Source organism: Hippocampus bargibanti, linkage group LG08 (assembly GCF_051943395.1).
Source record: "Hippocampus bargibanti isolate YZ-2025 linkage group LG08, ASM5194339v1, whole genome shotgun sequence".
NCBI classification, from domain to species: Eukaryota; Metazoa; Chordata; class Actinopteri; order Syngnathiformes; family Syngnathidae; genus Hippocampus; species Hippocampus bargibanti.
Genome location: NC_142741.1, coordinates 6252947 through 6280392, shown reverse-complemented (window position 1 = coordinate 6280392; position 27446 = coordinate 6252947). Strand labels below are relative to the sequence as shown.

Sequence of the window (27446 nt, the reverse complement as noted above, 5' to 3'; positions counted from 1 at the left end):
GTATTTTTTTACGGCTAAAAACGCCTTACTATACATGGACGCTTTTTTCAGCTAAAATCGCCTGAATATACATGGTCATTTTTTTCTGGTCAAAAACGCCTTCCTTTAAATAAAGATGGTCGGATTCTCACTTTTAGTTCAGAATCTGAACTTTAAACACACCTCAAAGCTCCGGCACACAAAAAAATCCCGTCAACATAAAAATTGATGAAAAATCTTTTTAATTTTTTTTTTTTTTTGGGACAACATGAGAGCAGAGCCAACATGAACACAGACAATTGCTGAACAAACCAGCCACACGTACGCTTGGCTTTCCCAAACGGAAATAAAAACATCGCAATTCGGAACACAAGACAGCTGACCCGAACGACAACAGCAGGCATGACGACAAATTTGACAAAATGCGAAAATCGCAAACATTTCTCCGAAAAATGGTAGCCATTTTTTTTTCTTGTCGTTTGCATGATTTTTTGTCACAAAACTAATCTGGAGGTGCGTCTTTTTTGGCACTACAAAACCATTTTTTTACAGTCGACACAAAAATGTACACACTGGATGCTGCTCATGCTATGATTGGAGTGACCCCTCCCCCACTCCCACAAAAAAAAATGTCACACGGTGACAGTTTCAATGGTCGTGCGCACGCACGCACACACACACACAAAATATCCTAGCAGCCAAAGCTAACTGACGTAGCCACTGCACTCATCAAGATTGGAACCCCCCCCGTGGAGAAACCCTAACGATATTTTGCAAATTGAAGCTTCAAAATGTTAACTCAAACTACGTTAAGAAAACGTTAAAAAACAAAAACGACACAAAAACTCAGCTCGGTGAAAAACGGAACTCTACGCAACTAAACGCGAAAAAAGGCAATTGTAAGTTTGACATTCACATTGCTAACTAAACACACAAAAAACGTTGAATTTGCGCAAATTGTCAAGTCAGGCGACCCCCCCCCCCAACCTCCAAATATTTTTGCTTCCGATTGAAATGGACGACTTTCCGATTTAATTTCGGGCATGCTTGAAACATTTTTTTTGTGATTTCAAGTCCACGGCGATTTCACGTAGCGTACCAGGGGGGGCGCTAGCGAGCAAGGCCTCTTAAAATACAGTAGCTTTTCATGCACGGGATACAAATTGCCCTCTGCCCCCTCCAAAATGGCCGATCTTGTTATGACATGGCGGCTTAAAGAACTGCCCAAAAAACAATATCTGGGGTAGGGGGCAATTTATAGGAAATCAGGTAGATGGCTCGTTTGGGGGGGGGGGGGGGGGGGTTCGGATGAGGGGGTGTCTGTAAACACGACAAATGACATTGAGGTCACGAAAAGCGACGTCGAGCAACCCGCCGCCGGCCCCAATTTAATTTCGGGCACTCTTTGTTATCCATAGTAATTTCACATAGCGTACCGGGGGCGGGGGCGCTAGCGAGTAAGGCCTCTCAAAATTCAGACAATAGATTTTCATGCACGGATTGCCCCCTCCAATATGGCCGATCTTGTTATGACATGGCGGCTTAAAGAACTGCCCCCCCTCCAACAAAATGGCCGATCTTGTTAGGACATGGTGTTTTAAAGAAATACCCCAAAAAAAATTGCGGGGGGAGGGAATCATGTAGGTGGCTCGTTTGTGCTTGGTAGGATAAATGCTTCGATGGAAGACGATTGAGAGGGAAGGAGGGTCAGAGGTCAGATCAGGCAGGGGGGGGGGATTGTATCTGTAAACACGACAAATTGAGGTCACGAAAAGCGACGCCGAGCCCCAAAAGAAAAAAAAAATACTGATAAGCTCCACTCTTGCAAGCTCCGCCTCTTTCCCGCCCCCTCCTCCATTTTAGCTCGGCTTTTAAAAGCCAAAGTCAAAAACGATGCGATCCTCAAAAATGGCGATGAGCAACATGATGCCGAAGCCGGTCAGCAATCCGAGGTTCTGCAGGAAAAAATGGCCGAGCCGGCAGCGCTTGTGCACCTCGCTGTCGCCGTGGAGCAACTCGGGCAACTGGCGACGACGGGAAAATACCAATAATAATTAATAATAATAATAATAATAATAATAATAATAATAATAATGATACAAAAAATAATACTATTACTAATACTACTACTAATAATAATACTAAAAATACTACTACTACTACTACTACTAATACTAATAATAATAATAATAATATAATAATAAAAATAATACTAATACTAATAATAATACTACTAATACTAATAATACTACTACTACTACTACTAATAATACTAAAAATACTACTACTACTACTACTACTAATAATAATAATAATAATAATAATAATAATAATAATGCATTTCTAAGCACCTTTCAAAACTCTCAAAGTCACATATCAGTCACAGGATCAGTTTTTCTGTGGGTGAGCAGTGGCAGCCACACGCGCCGGTGTTCACCCACCCGGAAGTAACTCAAATAGATAGAAAGCTAGCTGGCTAATAGATAGCCAATAGATAGACAGCTAGCTAGGTAGCTAGCTCGCTGTATAACTAATAGATAGCCTGCTAGATAGCTAGCGAGCCAGCCAAATAGCTAATAGATAGCAAATTGATAGCCAGCTAGGTAGCTAGCTAAATAGCCAGGCAGGTAGTAATAATAATAATAATAACAATAATAATAATAACCTTAATAATAATAATAATCTTAATAATCAGATAGCCAATAGATAGCAAATTGATAGCCAGCTAGGTAGCTAGCTAGATAGCCAGCCATGTAATAATAATAATACAGTAAAGTCTCGTTATATCGATATTCAAGGGAGTCCGAAAAAATATCGATATAAGCGGGACTATCGATATATCCGACCCTGTTTGCATGTAATTTTCTCCGTGCGTGCGTAGAAATAGTATCGATATAACCGGGACTATCGATATATCCGATATCGATATAACGAGACTTTACTGTAATAATAATAATCATCATCAGAAAACCTTTATTCGTCCCACAATGGGCAAAATTGCAATCATAATAACCATATTATGAATATTATTAATTATTAATATATACTAATAATAATAATACTAATAAGAACAAGACTAATAATAATAATAATAATAATAATAATAATAATAATAATAATAATAATATTACTACTACTAATAATAATAATAATAATACTAAATGTACTACTACTACGACCACCACTACTACTACTACTACTACTAATAATAATAATAATAATAATAATAATAATAACAATAAATTTCATTTCTAAGCACCTTTCAAAACTCTTAAGGTCACTTATCAGTCACAGGATCAGTTTTTCTGTGGGTGAGCAGCGGCAGCCACACGCGCCGGCGTTCACCTAACCCGGAAGTAACTCAAATAGATAGAAAGCTAGCTAGTTAATAGATAGCTAGCTAGGTAGCTAGCTCGCTGTATAACTAATAGCTCGCCTGCTAGATAGCAAATTGATAGCCAGCTAGGTAGCTAGCTAAATAGCCATCCAGGTAATAATAATAATAATAATAATAATAAATAATAATAATAATAATAAAGTCTCGTTATATCGATATCGAATTTTCTCCTTGCGTTCATAGAAATAGTATCGTAATAAGCGGTACTATCGATATAACCGATATCGATATAACGAGACTTTACTGTAATAATAATAATAATAATAATCAGAAAACCTTTATTCATCCCTCAATGGGAAATGTGCAATAATAATAATAACCATATTATTATTAATTATTAATATTATACATTATTAATTATTATAGTGGTATTAATAATTACATGTTATTATTATTATTATTAATAATAATAATAATAATAATAATAATAATAATAATAATAATAATAATAATAATAATAATAATAATAATAGACGAAAGACAAAAAAAATAATAGAATAATAATAAATATTTTATTTTGTGTTTTTTTCTCGGTGGGTGTTCATCTACTTCCTCTTGCCTAAGTCAACTCAGTGAAGATCCCACAAATATTTCAGTGGGTTTTGCATCATAAAATTATCTTTTTTTTTCTCCCTTCCAGTAAACATTTTGTTGCTTTGCTTTGAGAACCAGCAAGTTAAGCTGGTGCGTTTTCCTCACCATGTCCACCAGAGCCACGTAGAGGAACATCCCGGCGGTGACGGCGAAGATCCAGCTGGTGACGTTGTGGGTGTACTGGCCCACGGCGGTGCCGATCAGCATTCCCACGTAGGCCATGAGGGCCGACAGCAGGTTGTAAACAATGGCCTGCTTCACCGACATGCCCGCTTTCAGCAGCACCGCAAAGTCACCTGACACACAAAGGGGGCGGGGTCCAGTTTTCATTTCATAAAGGCAACGACCGTATTTTACAGTGTATAAGGCACCACTACCCGACAATGAATGGTGTATTTTCAAAGTTGTTCCATATACAGTTGATACCTCGGTTTACGAACTTTTCGGTTTACGAATGTTACATTTATGACAATTTTACCTTGGCATACGAACTTTTTTCGTACACGGAGCTGCCTCAATGAGTGATGTGTCTTTCGCGAACGAGCCCGTTCTTCTAACAACAACATGGCAGCCGACTGTTTTTGTCCTCTATTCCCCACCACCAGTCTTCGGTTAAAGCCACGTGATTGGTCAAGAACAGTGAGGGGGAGGGGGTGGTTTAAACATTAAAGAGACAGGCAGATGACAGTGAGAGTGTTTCAACTTTGATAGTTCAAAGGCAGAGTGTAGGCTGCAAGGGTAAAATATCCCATCAATCAGGCTCCACAAACAACCCGCACAAGCCATCTGCACACTTGATGCAAAAAGCTAAACAGAACACAATTGATGAGGAACTAGATAAAATGATCAAAGAGAAAGCACCTACAAGAGAGCATTCCTCAAGATGGTGAAAGAAGAAGGCTACATTCCTCATCAAGTGTTTAATGCTGATGAAAGCAGCCACTCCATTCCATCAAGCCATCAACGACCATCACAAAGGTAAATAAAACGACTTTACTATACATTACAGTTTATTTCTTTAATTATAATACCATAGCAGATTTATTATACGTAAAATAAGGTATATTTTGTGTAGTTTTAAGGCTTAGAAAATTAGAAAGTAGAAAATTATGTTTTATGGGGACCTGGGAACAGATTATTCTGATTTAAATTGTTGCCTATGGGAAATTATTTTTTGGGATACACACTTTTCACCTTAAACACTGTCTGGGAACGAATTAAGTTTGTAAACCAAGGTATCACTGTACAGTGATACTTCAGTTTACGAACGCTTCAGCTTACAAACTTTTCGCTTTACGGACATTAAATTCGCAAGAATATAATCTTGACATACAAACCAGTTTTCGGCGGATGAACACCAAACCACACGGCGCCACGGTGGCTGGCGGACTAGTTTTTGTAACCCCCTTTCTTTGAGTGCAGATGTGGTTTGCTATCGAGTGGAGTACTTTTTCTATTATGCAACCAAAAAAGACCCCACCACAGGCTCATGTTAAGCCAAAGAGGACACAAAAGAAAATTACAGCCGAGCAGAAGAAGGAGATCATCAACGAGGTGTGCGTTTGTGTGACTTAGCGTCCCAGTACCAGTATGCTAAGTCGACCATTGCTACGTGTGGCTAAGGGTGTTTCTGTGTTGTCTAAGCAACGGCGAGAGAAGAGATTGAAAAACTGATGTTGATTTGGATTAACGGAAAGCAGCTAGCGGGGGACAGTGTGAGTGAGGGTATTATCGTCAAGAAAGAACGGCAACTTCACTCGGATATCATCAAGAGGCAACTACATCAACGACCATCACATAGGTCAATAAAACGACTGTACATTACAGTTTATTTCTTTAATTAAATTACAAGAGCACATTTATTCTACATAAAATAATGTATATTTTGTGTAGTTTTAAGGCTTATTAAGTAGAAAATGATGTTTTATGGGGACATGGGAATGGATTAGTCTCACTTTAATTGTTTCTTCTGGGGGATAAATGTTTGGAAGGCAAACTTTTTGCCTTACAAACACTTTCTATGAACCAATTAAGTTTGTAAACTGAGGTATCACTGTCGAGTCAAACCTGGCTTTTCCACCATAATCCGTTCCAGAAAACTGTTTGACAACCGATTTGGTTGCCTGATGTATTTCTTTTATCGATATTGAACAATACAAAGACGTGGACTCGCAACGGAACGCTACAAGAGGATAATGCGTCGTGACAATGAGACGCAACACCAGGAAGTGACATAGAAGGAAGCGCAGGGGAGAGTAAAGGGTTAAGTAAGCACTTACCAAGTTCATGAGGTAGTTCGTGGCAGAAAACAGCCACGGAAGTACTGATGCCTCCCGTGAGGTTTGCGCTGAACGCCGCGCCTGAAAGAACAGAGAGTCGCCATTTTAACTCCAGCGCCAGGGTTTTTGTCATTGTCACTCGAATTGCAGGACCCACAGAATATTGAGTTTTAGGACAACATAAACAATCAATACAGCGTTAGAAACCTTACGGTCTCTTATTTCATCAGAAAAAAAAGAGTTAATTCATAAGTTATATGACTCTGGAGTTATATGAGCTTTAAATGGGGGCTGATGTACAAAATATTATATATATATAATAACATTGATTTAGCTAGCGCTTTAATATAATAATGTTATGAAATCAGCATTTAGTGTGAATATTTCTTGATTTATTTATCTAGCAATCCAGCTATCGAGCTAGCTATTTCGCTAGCTATCTATTTGCTATCTAGCTAGCTATTTATTAGCTATGAAGCTATCTATCTGGCTGGCTAGCTATCTAGCTGGTTAGCTATTAACTATCTATTGGCTAGCTAGCTAGCTTTTTTTCTATTTGAGTTACTTCCGGGTTGATTGAACGCTGGCGCGTGTGGCTGCCGCTGCTTACCCACACAGAAACTGATCCTGTGACTGTAAAGTTACCCTGAGAGTTTTGAAAGGCGTTTAGAAATGAAATGTATTATTAGCTATCTGGGTGGCTAGCTATCTAGCTGGCTAGCTATTAGCTAGGTATTGGCTAGCTACCTAGCTTTCTTTCTATTTGAGTTACTTCCGGGTTGAGAGATCGCTGGCGCGTGTTGCTGCCGCTCCTCACCCACAGAAAAACTGATCCTGTGACTGTAAAATAACCGTGAGAGTTTTGAAAGGCACTTAGAAATGAAATGTATTATTATTTAACAACAGCAGAAGCTAGAACAAAGCGCTAACGTGGACAAAAAGTGAAATGCTGCCCCCTTGTGGAAGTGAAAAAAACATTGCCAGAGGTCTGACCAGCGCTTTATCGGGGGGCGAGGCGGTCCGGGGACGTACCGATGGCCAGCCCGTCGCTGAAGTTATGCATGCCGTCGCCCATGATGACCATCCAGGCGATGCTGGCGATGCCGGCGTCCTTCATCTCCTGATCCGAGTGGCAGTTGGCGGCGTGGGAGTGAGAGTGGGCGTGGCCACGGCCGCCCGGCGCCACCTTACGGACGTCCGACGCCTTGGCCACCGTTTTGGCGGCGGCGGGGTCAGGCGTCCGCAATTCTGTCAGTTGCGTGTCGTCATGCTCGACGTCGTCGGGATCTAAATGGTGGCAGGTGGGCGGAGTCAGAAATGGCGGGTGACGGGCAAAAGTGGGCGTGACTCACCATCGCCGAGTGCCTTCAAGTGCACCCATTCGGCATCCGAGTGGCGGTTTGATTGGTGGTCCGACAACTTGTGGCCGATCTCGCCTTCTTCGCTCGCTTTTTTCGCCGCCTTGTGGTAACAAACGCCGATTTGAACAATTCGTTCGCCCAGATGACAAAATTTGGCGCTTGAGTCGGAGTAAAACGGCGCCGTCCGGCCTCACCCGTTGCTCCTTGTAGAGCTTAAACATGCCGATGCAATGCTCGAAAATGAAAAGGAGGTAGATGCCGGCCAACGCCGTCAGGCCCTTCCAAACGCCGTCAAAGTCGCTGGCCAGATCAGTGCTGTGTTCGCCGGCGTCGTGGTCGTGCTGCCCTTGCGACTGCCGACGGAAAGCAAACGTTGGCGAAAGAGTTGTCGCGGCGAAGTGGACGGGCGCCGAAGCGAGACTCACGTGAGGTAGCAGGTGAAGGAGGGCGTCGCCGCTGAGGGTGCCGACGGCCAGCGCCACCAGGAAGGTGAGAAGGAACTTGAAGCAGGACTGGTTGAGGATAGGCACCAAGACCACCCCCAGCAGGGACAGCAGGCTGATAATGGTGATGGACACAAAGCCCCACACCCACGTCCACACTGAGGACAAAAATCAAGGACTATTTTCATGCGAATGACTCACGGATGGGGTTGAGGAAGTGATGGGGGTTAGGGTTTAGGTTAGGGGTTGAGGTTAAGGGTTAGGGTTGGGATAGGGGTTGGGTTAAGAGTTAAGGGAGGGTTAGGGTTGGGTTAGGTTAAGGGTAAGGATTGGGATTAGGAGTTAAGGTCGTGTTAGGGTTGGGTTAGGGGCTAGAATTGGGGTTAGAGTTGGGTTAGGGGTTAGGATTGGGGTCAAGGGTTAGGCGTTTGTCTTGAAATTAAAGTTGGGTTTGGGGTTATAGTTGGGTTAAGGTTTGGTTAGGGATAAGGGATAGGATTGGGGTTAGGGGTTTGATTTGGAATTAGGGTTGGGTTACGGGTTATAGTTGGGTTAGGATTGAAATTGAGGGTTACAGTTGGGTTAGGTTAGGGGTTAGGATTGAAATTGAGGGTTAGGGTTTGGTTAGGGTTGGGTTAGGGATAGGGGTTAGGTTAGGTGTTAGGATTGGGGTCAGGGGTTAGTCTTGGAATGAGGGTTGTGTTAGCGGTTATAGTTGAGTTAGGATTGAAATTGAGGGTTAGGGTTTGGTTAGGGATAGGGGTTAGGATTGAAATTGAGTGTTAGGGTTTGGTTAGGGATAGGGGTTAGGTTAGGTGTTAGGATTGGGGTCAGGGGTTAGTCTTGGAATGAGGGTTGTGTTAGCGGTTATAGTTATGATTGAAATTGAGGGTTAGGGTTTGGTTAGGGATAGGGGTTAGGTTAGGGGTTAAATTAGGGTTGGGTTAGGTTAGGGGCTAGGATTGGGGTTAGGTATCAGGTGAGCGATTAGGATTGGGGTCAGGGGTTAGTGTTTGACTTGGAATTAGGGTTGGGTTCACGGTTATAGTTGGGTTAGGATTGAAATTAAGGGTTAGGGTTGGGACCGGGGTTAGGTTCGGGGGTTAAGGTCGGGTTAGGGGCTCGCATTGGGGTCAGGTCTTGGAAATTGGGGTTGGGTAAGGGGTTAAATTCGGGGATATGATTGGGTTTATGGTTGGGAGTTAGGTTAGGATTGGGGTTTGGGTTCAGGGCTAGGGTTGGGTTCGGGTTTAGTATTAGGGTCAGGGGTTAGGGTTGTTGGTTCGTCTTGGAATTAGGGGTCAGTTTCAGGGTTAGGTTGAGGTTAGGTTAGGAGCTAGGGGTTAGCTTCGGGTTAGGAATGAGGTTATGGGGAGCGGACTAGTGGCTTTTTCAATCCAGCAAACCTTGTGAGGCCCGAAGCAAGAAACTTTTTTTAAAAACCAGCATTCCAAGCAGACTCTGCGATTACGATTTTATGTGCGCTCGACACCGTCGTCGGAAGTCGCCATGCGGAGCGGCGGGATAAAAAATTGCCGCTATCGTTTTAATCTGTCAAAACAGCGCAAGGCCGACGTGAAAAAAAAAAAGTGAATGACTTTTTGGTCACGGAGGACGAAATACTTCATGCGGCATGAAAAATTCAATGTCACAAGCAGCGTTGGCGCGTTTGCCAAAGCGTCGCCGGATCGCTCACCGCTGTGACGTTTGGCCGCCAGATTTTTATTGACTGAAAAATGCGGGCACGACCGCCGGTCCGCAACTTATCTCCATCTCATTGTGACCTTCCCGTGAGTCGCGTCTAAGGAAAAAAATGGCTCCCAATTGGTACGCAGCACAAAAGGAAGCGGCCCCCATCCCCACCGATGCCGGCAGGAGGTAAACGGCAGAAAGCCCAGGTGGCGCACGCTGATGCCGATGGGTGAATCTCCTTCGTTTTTATTTTGTCACTAACGAGGAGCTAGCTTTGCCCTTTTCCACTCCTTCGTGCCATCTTCCCTTGTTAACGTTTCTATTTTGGGGACGGTGACACGAGACGAAGCCACCGCGGGCACATTTGATACGCGAACCCCCCCCCCCCCCCCCAAAAGGCGAGCGTTCTTCGATTTTTATCATTAAAAAAGAAAAAAAGAAAGGGAATGGAAAAGAGCACAGGTGACCAACTCAAGGTAGCTAACAAGCTAGCTAGCGCTTGAGCTAGCTAACGATTGAGATAGCTAGCAATCGAGCTGGTGGCTGCTATTCAAGTCAAGGTAGCTAATGAGCTAGCTCGTGATTGCATTAACTAGCTCGTTTTCTATTCAGTTAGCTGGCTAATCCCTTACATCACAGGTGTCCAAGGTCAGGCTCGAGGGCCAAATCTGACCAGCCACATTATTTTATTCGGCCCAAGAAAACAAATCAAACTTGTGAAATTCCATGCTCATCTTTTGAGCTACGTAGTAAGTGAGCTAGCTAGCTCTCTTTCTATTCAGCAAGCTGGCGAATCCCTTACATCACAGGTGTCCAAAGTCAGGCCCATGGGCCAAATCCGCCAGCCACATCATTTTATTCGGCCAGCAAAAAGCAAATCAAATTTCTGAAATGTCATGCTCATCTTTCAAGCTAGCTAGTAAGTAAGCTAGCGGGCTCTCTTTCTATTCAGCTAGCTGGCTAACCCATTACATCTGCCACGGGGGCCATCCTGAAATGTCCAAGAACGACTCCATGTCTATTTTAAGCAACACGTGTCAATCAAATGTATTTTTACCCACCCTTGTTTTCCCCATCTCAAGGAGGCGGCGGCCATTTTGCCAATTACCGCCGTATCATAGTAAAGCAACTGTGATGTCATTTTCGCCTCCATTTTTATTATTTACTGTATATTTTATTTTTTACAGTGAATTCATCGGTTACTGTCTTCGGCACACTTTTATTGTCACATCCGCACATTTCAGATTTGCGGAAAACTTTATGGTTTGATGAACTTTGTTCCAACGTCATGTAACTAATTAACTCAAAACAACATCTCATCTTTATTCTCTTGGGCCTCCTGTCTGTAGTTTATCAAAAAAACATTGAGGGAAAAAAAACCGGTTATGACGGTCGTCCGACAAAATGACGGCGACCCTTCACGATTGTTTGTCGCTTTTAAAAGTTCATTGATTAAAAAAAAGGTTGGTCATATTTCCTGCGCCTCGTTTTTTTTGGACTCATGGTAAATGCTAGCTACCTATTTGCTATCTATTTGCTATCTAGCTCCCTGGCCGGCTATCTAGCTAGCTATCTATTAGCTATATAGATATCTAGCTGGCTGGCTAGCTAGCTAGCTTTCTATCTATTTGAGTTACTTCCAGGTTGAGTGAACGCTGGTACGTGTGGCTGCCGCTGCTCACCCAGAGAAGAACTTCTGTGACTGTAAAGTGACCTTTTGAAAGGCGCTTGTAAATCAAATGTACTATTTTCTTGTGACGCGGTCACTTTTGAGTCACAGGACAAGATTTTCTGTGGGTGAGCAGTGGCAGCTACACGCACCAGCATTCACTCAACTCGGAAGTAACTCAAATAGATAGAAAGCTAGCTAGCTAGCCAATAGATAGCCAATAGCTAGCCAGCGAGCCATCTAGCCAGTCTATATCGATATCGCTAGTATATCGATATTTTTCAGCTCCCTTGAATAGATAGCCTGTAGCTAGATAGCCAGCTAGAATGCCTGCCAGGGAGTTAGATAGCAAATAGATAGCAAATAGCTAGCTGGCGAGATAGCCAGCTAGATAGCTGGATAGCTAGATAAATAAAGAAATATTCACACTAAATGCTGATTTCATACCATCGCCCTCAAGACAAAGAAGCAGTCACAGCAGCGGCAAAAAAAACACCTCAAAATCGCCATCTTAGATGAACGCAAATGACCGAAACTCCACGCGGCTATCAAATCGGAATTTGCCTTTTGTCTCAACACAATCCCCAAAGAGGACTTGATGCAATCAATGTGATAATTTACCCCCCCCCCCCCACCCCCCTCATGTCAAAGCATTTACGTGAGCGACGAGATCACAAAAGACAATCACGTGCCTCTGCTGTGAGCACCCGTCTGCTTTTTAATCAGGCTTAATCTGGCCACCAATGTCAACAGCTTCCATTTTTTCGACGGCAAAACTTCAGTATTAAAACATTGAAGGTAAAAAGGATAAGCCACAGTGCCGCACCCCTTAACCCCGCCTTCTCCTTCCACCACAACCAATAAATAAAATAAATACCATGACTAAAAACCTCTTGTGAGTGGAGAGAAGTAAAAAAAAAGCCGTTAGGTCAAGTTGACGGAACCTGAACCCTTTGGAGTGCCGCATTTTATAAGTGTTGACCTTTCTTATTCAAGCGCGAGGACCCTCCAAACACAAGAGGCTTTAGCGGGAAAAGCTTTCGACTTACAGTGATACCTCGGTTTACGACCGCCTTGGCTTACGAACTTTTCGGTTTACGAACGTTAAATTTCTGAAAATTTTACCTTGGCATACAAACTATTTTTCGGGATTCACACGGAGCTGCCACAATGAGTGATGTGTCATTCACGAACGAGCCCGTTCTCCTAACAAGAAAATGGTGGCAGACTGTTTTGTCCTCTATTCCACGGCCCCAGTCTTCGGTTAAAGCTACGTGATTGGTCAAGGACGCAGCAGCAAGGGGCGGGGCGGGGTTACAGACAAGAGAGAGACTGAGGCCATTCTCCCAAAAACAAAATGGCGTCTTCGGTTAAAGCCACGTCATTGGTCAAGAACGCAGCAGGGAGACAGGCAGACGACAGACAGAGAGAGTGAGAAAACACACACACACACGAAAGGGAGACGACAGAGCTTGAAATAAATTAAAACAAAAGTGAAATCGTGAGAGAATGGATAGAAAACAATAAAATGTGTACTCGTTTCAACTTTGATAGTTGAAAGGCAGAGTGTAGACTGCAAGATTAAAATATCCCATCAATCAGAATTAACAGAACACGATTGATGAGGAACTAGGTAAAATTATCGCAGAGAAAGCACATACAAGGGATTATTCCTCAAGATGGTGAAGATGTTCCTCATCAAGTGTTTAATGCTGATGAAACCGGCCACTCCATTCCATCAAGACATCAATGACCAACATTGGGGTAAATAAAACGACTTTATTATACAGTAGTTTGTTTCTTTAATTAAAATACCATAGCACATTTATTATACATAAAATAAGGCATATTTTCTGTACTTTTAAGGCTTAGAAAATTAGAAAGTAGAAAATTATGGGCACCCGGGAACGGATAATTCTCATTTTAATGGTTTCCTATGGGAAATTAATTTATGGGATACACACTTACACACTGTCTGGGAACCAATTAAGTTCGTAAGCCAAGGTATCACTGTATTGAAATGATCCGTCGGCTAACCGTGAGATGGACGGACGAACGAGGCGCTCGGAACTTACCGGAACTGACATTGTCCAAGGCTTCCTGTTCCACGTCCCCCTGGTGGTAATGGCGGATGCACAACCGGCTGTCGATCTGGTACAGCAGGGCGGGGCACAGGTAGGTGAATTGGCTCGGGGAGATGAGCGAATCGGGACTCAGGCCGTAGTGGTGGAGGAGCTGGGTCAGGTTCAAACACTGTTGTGGGGAGGCATGTGGAAAATGCAGTTTTTTGGGGGTCTGAAATCAAACAGAACCCCCCCCCCCATGCCAACCCCCAAACACGAACGGAGATTCTGTTCGCATTTGAACGGACTGTCAAGATCATCTCGCTATCTATTAGCTCTATAGCTATGTAGCTGGCTGGTTAGCTACCTAGCTGGCTAGCTATTAGCTATCTATTAGTTAGCTAGATAGCTTTCTATCTATTTGAGTTACTTCCGGGTTGAGTGAACACTAGCGCGTGTGGCTGCCGCTGCTCACCCACAGAAAAACTGATCCTGTGACTGTAAAGTGACCTTGAGTTTTGAAAGGTGCTCACAAATGAAATGTATTATTATTATTATCATCATTCTTTAATTTGATCAAATGAGATTGATTAAAAAAATAAACATTCCACATGCTAATAAGTCATTTATCAGTTCGACGCAAGTTCTTGCTAGCTTAAATAGCCAGCGGCTAAGGTGAACAGTTGAAAAAGTCACGAGGCTCATGGTCACGCGCGAACGTTAAAGGTAAATTGAGGCTCTGGTCATTTCATTTTGTTGCGCTCTTTTAAATGCGATCTCAAAGCATGCTAAAATAAATGCTACTAGCTTGACCGTATGCCAAAATCTCTAGCTGAATAGGCAAAAATGACACCATTTTGTTTGCTTGTGACTCGGGAGGCTAAGATTAAGATCGGGAACTTTTGCACGGTCTCGCGTCAACGCGTAAAGTCAAGCTGTTTTTGGAGATTAGCATTAGCTTAGCATGGCTTTGATGCCGCGACGGTGGTGAGGTAGAGGTTGGGGTGGCTGTTTAGTGATTTGTCACGCGTACGGATCTGATACTTTTAGTAACGAATGGAATTCGTTAGCTAGCTGCCTCTATGGGGCCGGTATGAACTGCTATAGCTAGTGCCAGTGAACCGCTATGGCTAGCAGTTCATGATGGGTTTGTTTTTTTCTGGACTCAGACTTGGTATTCGGGCGACTTTGACCCGCATCGCTGGTGGGCGCTTACCTCTTGATGCTGGTGAGTCAAGTCGCTAACATGCTCAGAAAAAACGGGTCCCGGAACCATGTCTCCGTTATGGCCTCCAGGCGCTTCTCGCTTGTGTTTATGAGAATGGCCGTGACCGTGGTCAACTCCGTTTTTGTGGTTGTGGTGTTCAGACAGCGCCGGGGTAGGCGAGACGGTTTTGTTTTGCCCTCTGTGTCCTCGGACCCTCCCCGGTTTTCGCGGTCTCTTGGATTTGGCATCTGGCGGGGCAGAAGAAGACTGCGGATCAATCGGGGCAGAAGACGGACGCTGGCCGGGCAAATCCGCCGCCATCGGAGTGCGTTCGTAATGTCGGTCGCCGTCGTCGTGATCGGGACCGTGTTCCGCGCCGTGCGCGTGATGGTGGTGGTTATGATCGTGATCGTCATGGTGATGATGGGGGCGCCCCCTGGTCACGCCGGGCGGTGTAACGGAGGCGATGCGCCGGTCGCACGACGTGGGGGTCTGCTCCGTGTGCGGATGGCCGGGACCGTGATGGGCGTGGTCATGGGCGTGCGAATGGAGGCCTTCCTGCACGTCCAAAATGTCCAGATGAGCGACGTGGTCGTGGCCCAGTTCGTCGTGAGCCACATTGACCACTTTGATCTCGCCCAGGCCAAGGCTGACCAGCATGCTCTGAAAACCTTGAAAATCAAGACGGTCCTTCTGGCCGTAGCGCCTGAACAACTGCTGGATGTAAAAGCGTTGCTCTTCCTCTAAAGACGCCCCGCCGGGTAACGCGGGCTCGGCGGGCGTGGACGCTCGGGTCACGTAAGGAGTTTCGGATATCTGCAGGTCATTGTGGGCGTGGTGGTGATGACCGCGGTGAGGCTGGCGGAGGCCGTCGCTGTGACAATGGCTGGATTGATGGTACAGGAAGGTCAGCACACACAACAAACAAAACCTGGTGTGCACGTGGACTCGCATTGTGGCCCACTTCTGCTCCCCTGTACGGAAACAAAACAAAACATCTCGATATATGGAAAACACAAGTGTCAAAATCAAGGCCCAGGGGCCAAATATGGGCCGCTACCTCATTTTATTCGGTCCGTGGAAGCCAATCACGCTTGTGAAACCATGCTCTTTCTAGCTCAGCTGATTTTCTATTCATCTGATTGGTTAATCGCTCACATCATAGGTGTCAAAGTCAAGGGTTGGGGGCCAAATCTGGCTTGCCATATCACTTTATTTGGCCCGCGAAAGCAAATCAAACTTGTGAAATTCCTTGTAAATGTACCGAGCAAGCTAGCGATCGAGCTAGCTAGTGATCAAGCTAAGTAGCAAGCGACCTTGGCTAGATCTCTTTCTATTAAGCTATTTGGCTAATCCCTTACATCACAGGTGTCAAAGTCAAGGCCTGGGGGCCAAATCTGGCCCGCCACCTCACTTTATTTGGCCCGTGAAAGGAAATCAAACATGTGAAATTCCTTGTAAATGTACAGAGCAAGGTAGCTAGTGAGCTAGGTAGCGATCGAGCTAGATAGCGATCAAGCTAGCTAACGAGCAAGCTAGCTAGCTTTCTTTCTATTCAGATCGCTGGCTCATCCCTTATATCACAGGTGTAAAAATTAATATCCGGGGTCAAATCTGGCCCACCACATCATTTTATTCAGCCTGCGAAAGTCAATCAAACTTGTGAAATTCCATGTTTATCTATCGAGCTAGCTAGCGAGCGATAGAGCTAGCTAGCTCTCTTTCTATCCAGCTAGCTGGTTAATCCCTGATATCGCGGGTGTCAAAGTCAAGGCCCGGGGGCCAAATCTGGCCCCTCACATCATTTTATTCGGCCCGCGAAAGTCAATCAAACTTGTGAAATTCCATGTTCATCTATCGAGCTAGCTATCTAGGGATCGAGCTAGCTAGCTCTCTTTCTATCCAGCTAGCTGGTTAATCCCTGATTTCGCAGGTGTTAAAGTCAAGGCCCGGGGGCCAAATCTGCCCCACCACATCATTTTATTCGGCCCGCGAAAGTCAAACTTGTGAAATTCCATGTTCATCTATCGAGCTAGCTAGCTAGGGATCGAGCTAGCTAGCTTTCTTTCTATTCAGCTCGCTGGGTAACGCCTTACATCACAGGTGTTAATGTCAAGGGCCAAATCTGGCCCGTCATATAATTTTATTCGGCCCACGAAAACAAATCAAATTTGTGAAATTCCATGTTCATCTATCAAGCTAGCTAGCGATCGAGATAGTTAGCTCTCTTTCTATCCAGCCAGCTAGTTAATCCCTGATATCGCAAGTGTCAAAGTCAAGACCCAGGGGCCAAATCTGGCCCGCCACATCATTTTATTCGGTCCGCGAAAGCAAATCAAATTTGTGAAATTCCATGTTCAAGTATCGAGCTAGCTAGCTCTCTTTCTATCCAGCTAGCTGGTTAATCCGTGAGATCGCAGGTGTCAAAGTCAAGGCCCAGGGGCCATATCTGGCCTGCCACATCATTTTACTTGGCCCGCGAAAGTTGGACCGCGAAATGTTCATCTATCAAGCTAGCTAGCCAAGCTAGCTAGCCTTCTTTCTATTCCGTTAGCTGGCTAATCCCTTACATCACAGGTATCAAAGTCAAGGCCCGGGGGCCAGATCTGGCCCGTCACATCAATCTATACGAACCCCTGAAAGCAAATCAAACTTGTGAAATTCCATGATACTAGCCAAAATGCAAAATTGTTGTATGTAAACCACAGTCATTATTTTACTACTAACTACTAACCATTACTAAAATGTGGCCCTTGGCAAACATGACTCTGACGCCTTTGATGCAAAATATCCAAATGCAAACCCCCATTTTGTTCGACTTTGACAAAATTGGGTAACATGGAAGCCATAAGAACCGAGCCAGAAGCTCTTTCATGATATTTCGAGCTATTGTGATACACCCAAATCATGTTGCGCTGCGTTTATCACCCAAAAGATGCGAAAAAGGAAGGAAACTGAGGAAAAAAAAACAGAGAAAATAATCCCGCATCACATCTAATAAGCAAGGCAAGCCTTCAGGAAAACACAACACAGTCCTGGAGAATTGAGCAACAAATTGCTCCTGGAAAAATAAAAAAAAATTGAGGGGAAGCAATATCACCCGAGTCAAATGATGCTCATAAGGTCTCGCGTGAAGCCTGAAGGCTAATCGGGGTCAAGAATGTTACAAGTGGGGATGAGGAATCAATCGGATGTCAGATGAGCGCTGCCCTTGGCGCGCAAAGTTTACGCACAAACACCAATAACAAATTGATACTAGCCGCTAGCATGAAATTCTGAACAAATATTACAATGAGAAATGTGAGATCTATTAGTTTGAAATATTTGGGCAAATAATGCATTCGAGTGACGTGACACGCGTAGCGGAAACGGACGGCTGCTAGCCGTGCTTGTTAGCGCATTAGCATGTCGCGTGCTTTGGTAGGGAGTTGATTTCACGATTAAATGGCAACAAAAATTTCGAGACAGCCTAAAAAGGCGATGAATCAAGAAAATTATTGTCAATGAATTGAAGATTCATATAATTATTGAATTGTTAAAGTCTGAAACGTGTAATTTTCACTACTTTGCGCATTAAGAATGCTGACTTTTAAAGGGTCACATTTTCACAACAAGTCAAAGTCAAATAGGGAGAAAGAAGATGAAATCTTCCATTTTTTGGGGAAAGTCTGGGTCACATTTAAACAGCTTCTTTCCCCGTCGCCATTAACTCTCGAAACAGCAACCCAAATAGAACTGTATAGTGCCTCCATTTTTCTCCAGTTTTTTGTGATACTAGTGCAGCGTGATCTACCGGAGACAAATTCCTCGTGTGTTCGACATACTTGGCAATAAATTGATTAATTCAGTCCATGAAAGCAAATCAAACGTCTGAAATTACATGCTCATCTATCAAGCTAGCTAACTCTTCCTATTAAGCTGACTTAATGCTAATTCCTTGCTTCACAGTGTCAAAGTGAAGGCCTGGGGCACAAATCTGGATAACTAGATATCAAACTAGCTAACGATCGAGCTAGTTAGTGATCAAGCTAGCTAGCGACCAAGCTCACAAAAGATCCAGCTAGCTAGCTAGTGTTCGAGCTAGCTAGTGATCAACCTAGCTAGCTAGCCCTTTTTCTATTCAGCCGACTGGCTAATTCTTTGCATCACAGGTGTCAAAGTCAAGGCCTGGGGGGTCCAAATCTGGCTAGCTAGATATCAAACTAGCTTGTGATCGAGCTAGCTAGTGATCAAGCTAGCGATCAAGCTAGCTAGCTAGCTAGCTCTTTTTCTATTCAGCTGACTGGCTAATTCCTTGCATCACAGGTGTCAAAGTCAAGGCCTGGGGGCCAAATCTGGCTAGCTAGATATCAAACTAGCTAGCGATCAAGCTAGCTAGTGATAAAGCTAGCTAGCAATCAAGCTCGCAAAAGATCCAGCTAGGTAGCTAGAGATCGAGCTAGCGAGCAATTGAGCAAGCTAGCGATTAAGCGTACCTAGCGATTGAGCTAGCTAACTAATTCCTTTCATTACAAGTGTCAAAGTCAAGGCCCGGGGGCCAAATCTGGGCCACAACATCATTTTAATGGTCCCCAAAAGCAAATAAAGCATGTCAAGTGCCACGATGCTTGCTAAAGTCAGAACCAAAATTTCAAACTGTCGTATGTAAACCATAATAACGGTCATTATTTTTTACTTCAAATTTGAAAACGAGTTATTTCTCAATTTGTTGTACGTTCTGTATTTAAGGGACAACCGACGTCACTTTTTTGTTTCTTAACTGACATCACAAAAACGTTTTATAGCATCTAAAATACCTAAAACACGCAGAATGATATTTTTATTCAAATGCAAAACACAAATAAAAATGACTTAAAGTGTCCAAAATCTGCAAAAACTTGGGCATTTTCAGAAAGCCCCGCCCCCAGTTCGTGACGTCACGCCAAGACGTCTTGCATTGCTAGTGAATCAAAACAATGGCTTCAGATTCGGAGAATATGCTTTCTTGTTACACATCCAGTTATGAATATGATTCAAATAGTTCTGAAGAGGAAAGCATACATGTTTGCAATCGATTAAAGAATTACGTGCCATTATGAGGCAACATTGAGGGGAGATGTCTCAACGAAAAAGAGGCACAAAATGGCGACCTCCTGTGGCCACCTCCGTTTCCACAGGCTGATAAATTCCTTATATGGAGTTTGGACGCCCTCTTCTGGTGGCTTTTGGGTGCAACACGAGGTCCCCAGACAAAACAAGTACAGCAAAATACATTGACGTGATGGAAGGACCGCTACAATGCATCTTTTTTTCGGTCAGGGGCGTTCCTTTAGTGACGTCACGTACGGACTCGTCACAACTCAAAAACAAGACTTCCTGAATATACAGTGCGAGTCTTAAAACGTAAAATAGAGCTATATGCGGTGGAATCTTATTAAAATACGCTCAGTAGAAGTCATTTGAAGCCATTTTACAAATTATGGACAAAACTTGTCCGGAGACGTCGGTTGTCCTTTAAGTCGTTTTTTTCCATCAACCAGCAGACTCCATCAAGACTTTCTCAGTTCCTGACTATTTTCTCATTTTGGATTTGCTATTAGTTAAAATTTCTATTTTCCGTTTTGAAATAAAATAAAACACAATAGAATGGCAATTACATTCTGAGCCGAACATTTTTTTCAATTCTCGCCGTTGCCCTTTCTCCAACAAAACTGTGCAAAGGTGACACGAACAATGAGCGACTTTACCTTTTCGGACACGTTGAAACGAGAGGTGAGAACTCAGGAGCGACGGCGTTGCGATCAAAAGTACCGGCGTCAAAGCGTGGCGAGAAATGCATTTCGTGGCTGTCGGGGGTGTTTATAAGCACAAGACAACGCTGACCTATGAACCTTAACGCTGATAGGATCTGATAAAAGCCAGGCCCTGTTTCAAGAGCACCCCCCCCCCCCCAACTCAGTCACTGAGTCCTACTGTATTCTCTTGATGTCGGTAGTCATGTTGACTCTAGGGGGGGCCCGAATTGAGGAGGGGGGGGGGGGGGTCACCGAAACAAAATAATAATAATATAATAATAATTCATTTAATTTCTAAGCGCCTTTCAAAGCTCTCATGGTCAATTTACATCACAGAATAAGTTGTTCTGTGGGTGAGCAGTGGCAGCCACAAGCGCCAGCCCGTCTCTCAATCGGAATAACTCAAATGGATAGAAAGTTAGCTAGCTAGCTGATAGCCAATAGATAGCCAGCTAGATAGCTAGTCAGCTAGATAGCTAGCCAGACAGATAGCTAGCGATCTAGATAGCCAGACAGCTAACAGCCAGCCAGCTGATAGCCAGATAGCTAATACTCAGCAAAAGCCGCAAAGTTGTGGCCAAAGGCGCTGATTTAAAAATTTGTCAATAATAATAATAATACATTTCATTTATAAGCGCTCAAGGACACTTGACAGTCATAGAATACGAACAAAAATTTTTTTCTGCGGGTGAGCAGCGGCAGCCATACGCGCCAGCGTTCACTCAACCCAGAAGTAACGCACACATTTAACCCTGAATTCCGATTTTTAACCATGAATTCCGATTTTTAACTCAGAATTCCGACTTTTAACTCAGAATTCCTACTTCCAACTCAGAATTTCGACTTTTAACTCAGAATTTCGACTTTTAACTCAGAATTCCTACTTCCAACTCAGAATTTCGACTTTTAACTCAGAATTTCGACTTTTAACTCAGAATTCTGACTTTTAACTCAACATTCCGACTTTTAACTCAGAATTCCTAATTCCAACTCAGAATTTCGACTTTTAACTCAGAATTCCGAATTTTAACTCAGAATTCCGAATTTTAACTCAGAATTCCTACTTTTAACTCAAAATTCCTACTTCCAACTCAGCTAGCTATCTATCAGCAATGTGGCTAGCTAGCTGGCTAGCTATTAGCAAGATGGCTAGCTATTTGAGTCAGTAAACATATTAGCTATCTAGTTAGCTAGATATATATATAAATGAAAAGTATTATTATTATTATTATTATTATTATTACTGTATCTATTAGCGAGCTAGATAGCTTTCTATCTTTTTGAGTTATTCCGGGTTGAGTGAACGCTGGCGCGTGTGGCTGCCGCTGCTCACCAACAGAAAATCTTATCCTGTGACTGTAAAGTCACCTTGAGAGTTTTGAAAGGCGCTTATAAATGAAATGTATTATTATTATTATTATTATTATTATTATTATTATTATTATTCCAACAGCGGCCGGCCGCGCCCGGGGTCAAATCGGGGTCACCGGCAGCAGCAGGGGGCCCCCAGTTATTTCATTCCCGGGGGAATCGCTGATGCGCAAACGTCTAAGCTGCTTCATATGATTCCCTCATGACCGAGTCTTTGGTTTCTCATGTCGGAATCAAGCACGGGAAGGAGGGAGAATACAGGGGGGGGGGCAAACATGGGAACCCGACATGAATTCATATTTATTCTGAGAAATCAAAATAGGCCGTTCGATCGTCGGCCGCCAAGTTCAAACTGTGTCCAGCAGGTGCCTCATCATAACAAAACCAAACCAAAAACAAACAAAAAAATAGCAGCCGAGTTCAAAACGTGGAACCGATTTTGTTTTTATTAAAATCATTTTGATGATTCCAGCTTGCAAAACGCTTTAAAAACGGGGTAAAAAGATCTCGCCCCTTTAACTCATTGACTGCCAGACGACGTGCAAAAATATGTCCACTCCAGTGCCAGGGTTTTTGTCATTGTCACTTCAATTCCAGGACCCACAGGATATTGAGTTTTAGGACAACATAAACATTCAATTAATATTAATAATAATAATAATAATAATAATAATAATAATAATAATAATACATTTCATTTATAAGCGCCTTTCAAAACTCTCAAGGTTACTTTAGTCACAGGATAAGTTTTTCTGTGGGTGAGTAGTGGCAGCATTCACTCAACCAGGAAGTAAATAGACAGAAAGCTAGCTATCCAGCTAATATATAGCTAATAGATATCCAACAGATAGATAGCTAGTCACTTAGATAGCTATGTAGCTAATAGCCAGCTAGCTAGATAGTTAGTTAACTAATACACTGAGCCAGCGTTCACTCAACCCGGAAGTAAATAGATAGAAAGGTAGCTAGCCAGCTAATAGATATCCAATACATAGATAGCTAGATAGCTTGCCACTAAGCTGATATGTTTCGGTGTGTACTTCCGCCTTCATCAGATTAAGACACTTTAGCTTCTCTTCTTTCATCAGAAAAACTAGTTAAGTCCTATGTTATATGGGTCTGGAGTTATCTGAGAATGAAATGGGGGCGGATGTACAAAATACGGGTAACATCTGACTTAAGACCGGCTCAACTTACGACCACAACCTCCAGACCCTATTTTTAAAATTTTAATTCTACGCCGGGCACCGCAACGCGCTAGCAGGCCGGCAACGCGTACGACAATTTTGGCCAGCTAGCATCTCATTTTCGCACAGCAATCGACCGTGTAATGGCACCAAAGGGGGGAGTTTGTGATTTATTTAGCCTCAGAGTCTCTACTCAACATTTTGAATGGATTTCGACTTATGACCACGTTGACTTGCGACCGTTTGGTCAGCACGGAACTCGGTCGTAAGTCGGATGTTATCTGTACAATACATATTGATTTATATAGTGCCTTAGCAACAACTGAAGCTGTAACAAAGCCCTAACATGGACAAAAGGCAAATGCTGCCCCCTCCTGGTAGAGAAAAAACATTGCCAGTGGTCTGACCAGTGCTTTATCGGCACCCCCCGCACCAAAAAACAAAACCTGAACATATTGAAATGGGGGCAGCTGTACAAAATACAATGCAATACATCCACATTGGTTCATATAGTGCCTTAAGAACAGCTTAAGCGTGGTAAAAAAACATGGAAAAGGGGAAATGCTGCCCCCTCGTGGAAGGGAGGCCACGGCCAGCGCTTTATCGGCACCCAAACAAGGAAAAAAAAAATGAACACATTCAGGAATGGCGCTCCACGTCATATTTTTAATTGCCGAATAAATTCGTGAATGGCAGTGAATGAGTAATTTTTCTTTTAAATCGCAACAAAGTGTAGAGGAAAAAAATCGGGTAACAGTGACACTTCCTTCCGCACAACCTTTCATTTTTTTCCCCCAATGTCAATTTGTTTTGAGGAGAAAAGCCAGAAATACAAGTAAGCAAAGCAAATGATGATTTGAATAAGTGATTTGAAAAATAGATCCATATTTAAATGGTAGGAAGTGATCCTTACCTCTTTTCCAAACACGTCAAGCGAATGTACACTCTGAGCCCAAGGTAAGATCACTAAAACGCTTTCAAGTGCAAAGGCTCAACTTATTTGGGGAGAACGTCGGGAGGCACAGCGTGCGCGCGAGCGTACGTGTGCGCGCACGGGATTCAAAGCAGATACATTCCGCGTGACCTGTAATATGTGGGCCATATTTACAGAAGAATAACTCACTACCAAATGTTGTTTTGTCCCCACAGAAACCTCATTTGCACCTTTTGTTCTACGCCAATGACATTTAGATTGTATTTATGGAATAATTAATAATAATACATTTCATTTATAAGCGCCTTTCAAAACTTTCAAGGTCACTTTACAGTCACAGTATACGTTTTTCTGTGTGTGAGCAGTGGCAGCCACATGCGCCAGCGTTCACTCAATCCAGAAGTAACTCAATTAGCTAGCTAATAAAAATACAATCACAGGATTTTTTTTTTTTTTGTGCGGGTGAGCAGCGGCAGCCATTCGCGCGAGCGTTCACTGTACCTGGAAGTAACACAGCAGCAAAGTTATGAAAGGAAGAGGAAACCAAATACAGAAGCTGCTGGAAAGCCAGCCACTCTCGCGGCGCCATCTTGAAGTGCTGTTTTATTCATAAAATGATCATTTTAACTCATTCACTGCCAGACGATGTGCAAAAATGTGTCCACGCCGGAGTTTTTGTCATTTTCACTCAAATTGCAAGACACACAGAATATGAAGTTTTAGGACTACATCAACATTCAATAGAATAATGAGAAACTTTAAATTATCTTCTTTCATCAGAAAAAAAAGTTAATTTCTAAGTTATATGGGTCTGTAGTTATCTGAGCTTGAAATGGGGGCGGCTGTAAAAACGCTATACACACATTGATTTATATAGTGCTTCAACACCAGCTGAAGTTTTAACAAAGCGCTAACATGGACAAAAGGCAAATGATGCCCCCTCGTGAAAGGGAAAACACTGCAAGAGGTCTGACCAGCGCTTTACCAGCACCCCGCCGAAAACCAAAAACTGAACAAATTCGGGAACGAATTTCACTTTTCAATTCCCGAATACATTTCAGTAATGGCAGCGAATGAGTTAATAACGACTAGCGGGATTATTTTACAAACATCCGTTGCCATCGTCTCACAATACAGTTGCATAGGTGCTTTTATCTGGAGCAAGAATCCAAACAATCCAAACAAGGGCTTGGAAAACCGTACTGAACCCTCCGCACCCTGCCCACCACCTTTTCCAGCTACAGTGAGACCTCAACTTACAAACACCTTATCTTACAAACTTTTCGTCTTACAGACGTCAAATTTATGAAAATTAAACCTTATAATAAGCACTATTTTCACAATACACACCCACCACGGCTGGCGGAGTGATCTTCGGTGGAAGCACACGACCGAACAGCATCAGAGGTTAAGTTACCAACAGTCCTTATGGAAGGTGACTCTCCTTCCATAAGCCATCAACGACCATCAAAAAGGTAAATAAAACTTTATTTTACAGCACAGCTTATTTCTTTAATTACAGTCCTCGTGTAATGCGCCTCTCTTTCCAAACAGCAATTCCCTTTGACCTTCGACCTCCAACGCCATTCCATCAAGCCATCAATGTCCATCACAAATGTAAATAAAGTGACTTTATGATACAGTGTATTTCTTTCATTACAATACAATAGCACATTTATTATACATAGAATAAGGTATGTTGTGTGTAGTTTTAAGGCTTATTTAGTTGAAAAGTATATTTTATGGAAACCCGGGAACGGATTATTCCCATTTTAATGGTTTCCTATGGGAATTATTTTTTTGAGATACACACTTTTCGCCATACACACTCTGTCTGGGAACCAATTAAGTTTGTAAATTGAGGTCTCACTGTATTCCCCTCAGGCAGGCGCTACCAATCCATGTGCACCAAATCCAGCAGACATTTAAACAGCTTGTTCCGCGGTCGCCATTAACTCTCGAAACAGTAAAATGGAACTGTATGATGCCTCCATTTTCCCCATTTTTTGATGATACTAGTGCAGTGTGTTATACCAGAGACAAATTCCTTGTGTGCTCTACATACTTGGCAATAAAGATGATTCTGATTCTGATACTAATATTTTGCCGGGGGCCACGTTGTACTAACGGTTTCCTCTTGGGAGCTATTATGAATTTGGGGAAGCCATTAGATTGTTTCCTCCCTTAAACAAATTAGTTATAGAATACACAATAAATATCTATCTCAATCACTAGCTAGCTAGCTCGATCGCTAGTTAGCTTAATTGCTAGCTAGCTCAGTCGATTACTAGCTAGCTAGTTCAATTGATGAACATTGAATTTCACAAGTCTGATTTGCTTTCACGGGCCGATTAAGATGATGTGGCAGGCCAGATTTGGCCCCCAGGCCTTGAATTTAACACCTATGATGTGGATGTGAAAACTAGCTAAATAGAAAGAGAGATATCAAATTCAATTGCTAGCTAGCTCGATTGCAAGCTAGCTTGATCGCAAGGTAGCTAGTAGATGAGCTTTAAACTTTGACATTTGTGATCCAAGGGATTATCCAGCTAGCTGAATAGGAAGAGCTAGCTAGGTTACCCGTTAGCTAGCTAGCTTGCTCGATTGATGAGCATGGAATTTCACAATTTGATTTATTTTCGCAGGCTGAATAAAATGATGTGGCGGGCCTGATTTGGTCCCCTGGCCTGGACTTTGACACCTGTGATCTAGAATGTGTGTTTTCTACTTTTTCCAGTTGTACAGTTCAGTCTTCTGACCTATTTGTCTACATTTAAAGGACAACCGACGTCTCCGGACAAGTTGTGTCCATAATTTGTAAAATGGCTTCAAATGACTTCTACTGAGCGTATTTTACAAAGATTCCACCGCATATAGCTATATTTTCGTTTTAAGACTCGCGCTGAATATTCCGGAAGTCTTGTTTTTGAGTTGGTGACGAGTCCTCACCCTACGTCACTGAAGGAACGCCCCTGACCGAAAAAAGGACACATTGTAGCAGTCCTTCCATCACATTTGGTCTGAAAGCTTCGTGTTGCACCAAAAAGAGGCAGAAGCGGGTGACAAAACTCCGTTTAAGGAATTAATCAGCCTGTGGAAACGGGCTGATTAATTCCTTACACGGAGCTTTGTCGCCATCTTCTGCCACTTTTTTAGTGCTACACCCCCCCCCCCCCCAATTGCCTCAAAAAGGCACGGAATACATTATTTAATCGATTTCAAAAATTGATGCTTTCCTCTTCAGAACTATTTGAATCATATTCATAACTAGATGAGTAACAAGAAAGCATATTCTCCGAATCTGAAGCCATTGTTTTGATTCTCCAGCAAGGCAAGACGTCTTGGGGTGACACCACGAACAAGGGGACGGGACTTTCTGAAAATGCCCAATTTTTTGCAGATTTTGGACACACAAAGTTTTGATTGGTGTTGTGCATTTGACTAAAAATATCAGCCTGCGTGTCTTGGGTATTTTAGATCCTATAAAACGTTTTTC

General features: G+C 43.0%; 1 protein-coding gene across 4 annotated transcripts in view; it reads right to left on the bottom strand.

Annotated features, from left to right (window-relative positions):
* Nucleotides 1-201: 201 nt before the first annotated feature.
* The window catches only part of slc39a10 (solute carrier family 39 member 10), a 38804-nt gene continuing 11559 nt past the window's right edge, over nucleotides 202-27446 (bottom strand). For 2 of the 4 annotated variants that reach the window (XM_089003485.1, XM_089003483.1), the window contains exons 2-10: nucleotides 14694-15658; nucleotides 13490-13667; nucleotides 8036-8211; nucleotides 7805-7963; nucleotides 7602-7710; nucleotides 7282-7536; nucleotides 6250-6330; nucleotides 4076-4266; nucleotides 202-2003 (exon numbers count right to left, since the gene is read on the bottom strand). In XM_089003485.1, coding sequence (XP_088859611.1) covers nucleotides 1851-2003; nucleotides 4076-4266; nucleotides 6250-6330; nucleotides 7282-7536; nucleotides 7602-7710; nucleotides 7805-7963; nucleotides 8036-8211; nucleotides 13490-13667; nucleotides 14694-15638 — 2247 coding nt within the window. In that variant the 5' untranslated portion in view covers nucleotides 15639-15658 and the 3' untranslated portion in view covers nucleotides 202-1850. Of the gene's footprint in view, nucleotides 2004-4075; nucleotides 4267-6249; nucleotides 6331-7281; nucleotides 7537-7601; nucleotides 7711-7804; nucleotides 7964-8035; nucleotides 8212-13489; nucleotides 13668-14693; nucleotides 15659-20410; nucleotides 20498-23929; nucleotides 23986-27446 lie in introns of those variants that run through there. The other 2 variants (XM_089003486.1, XM_089003484.1) reach the window with 2 other exon arrangements.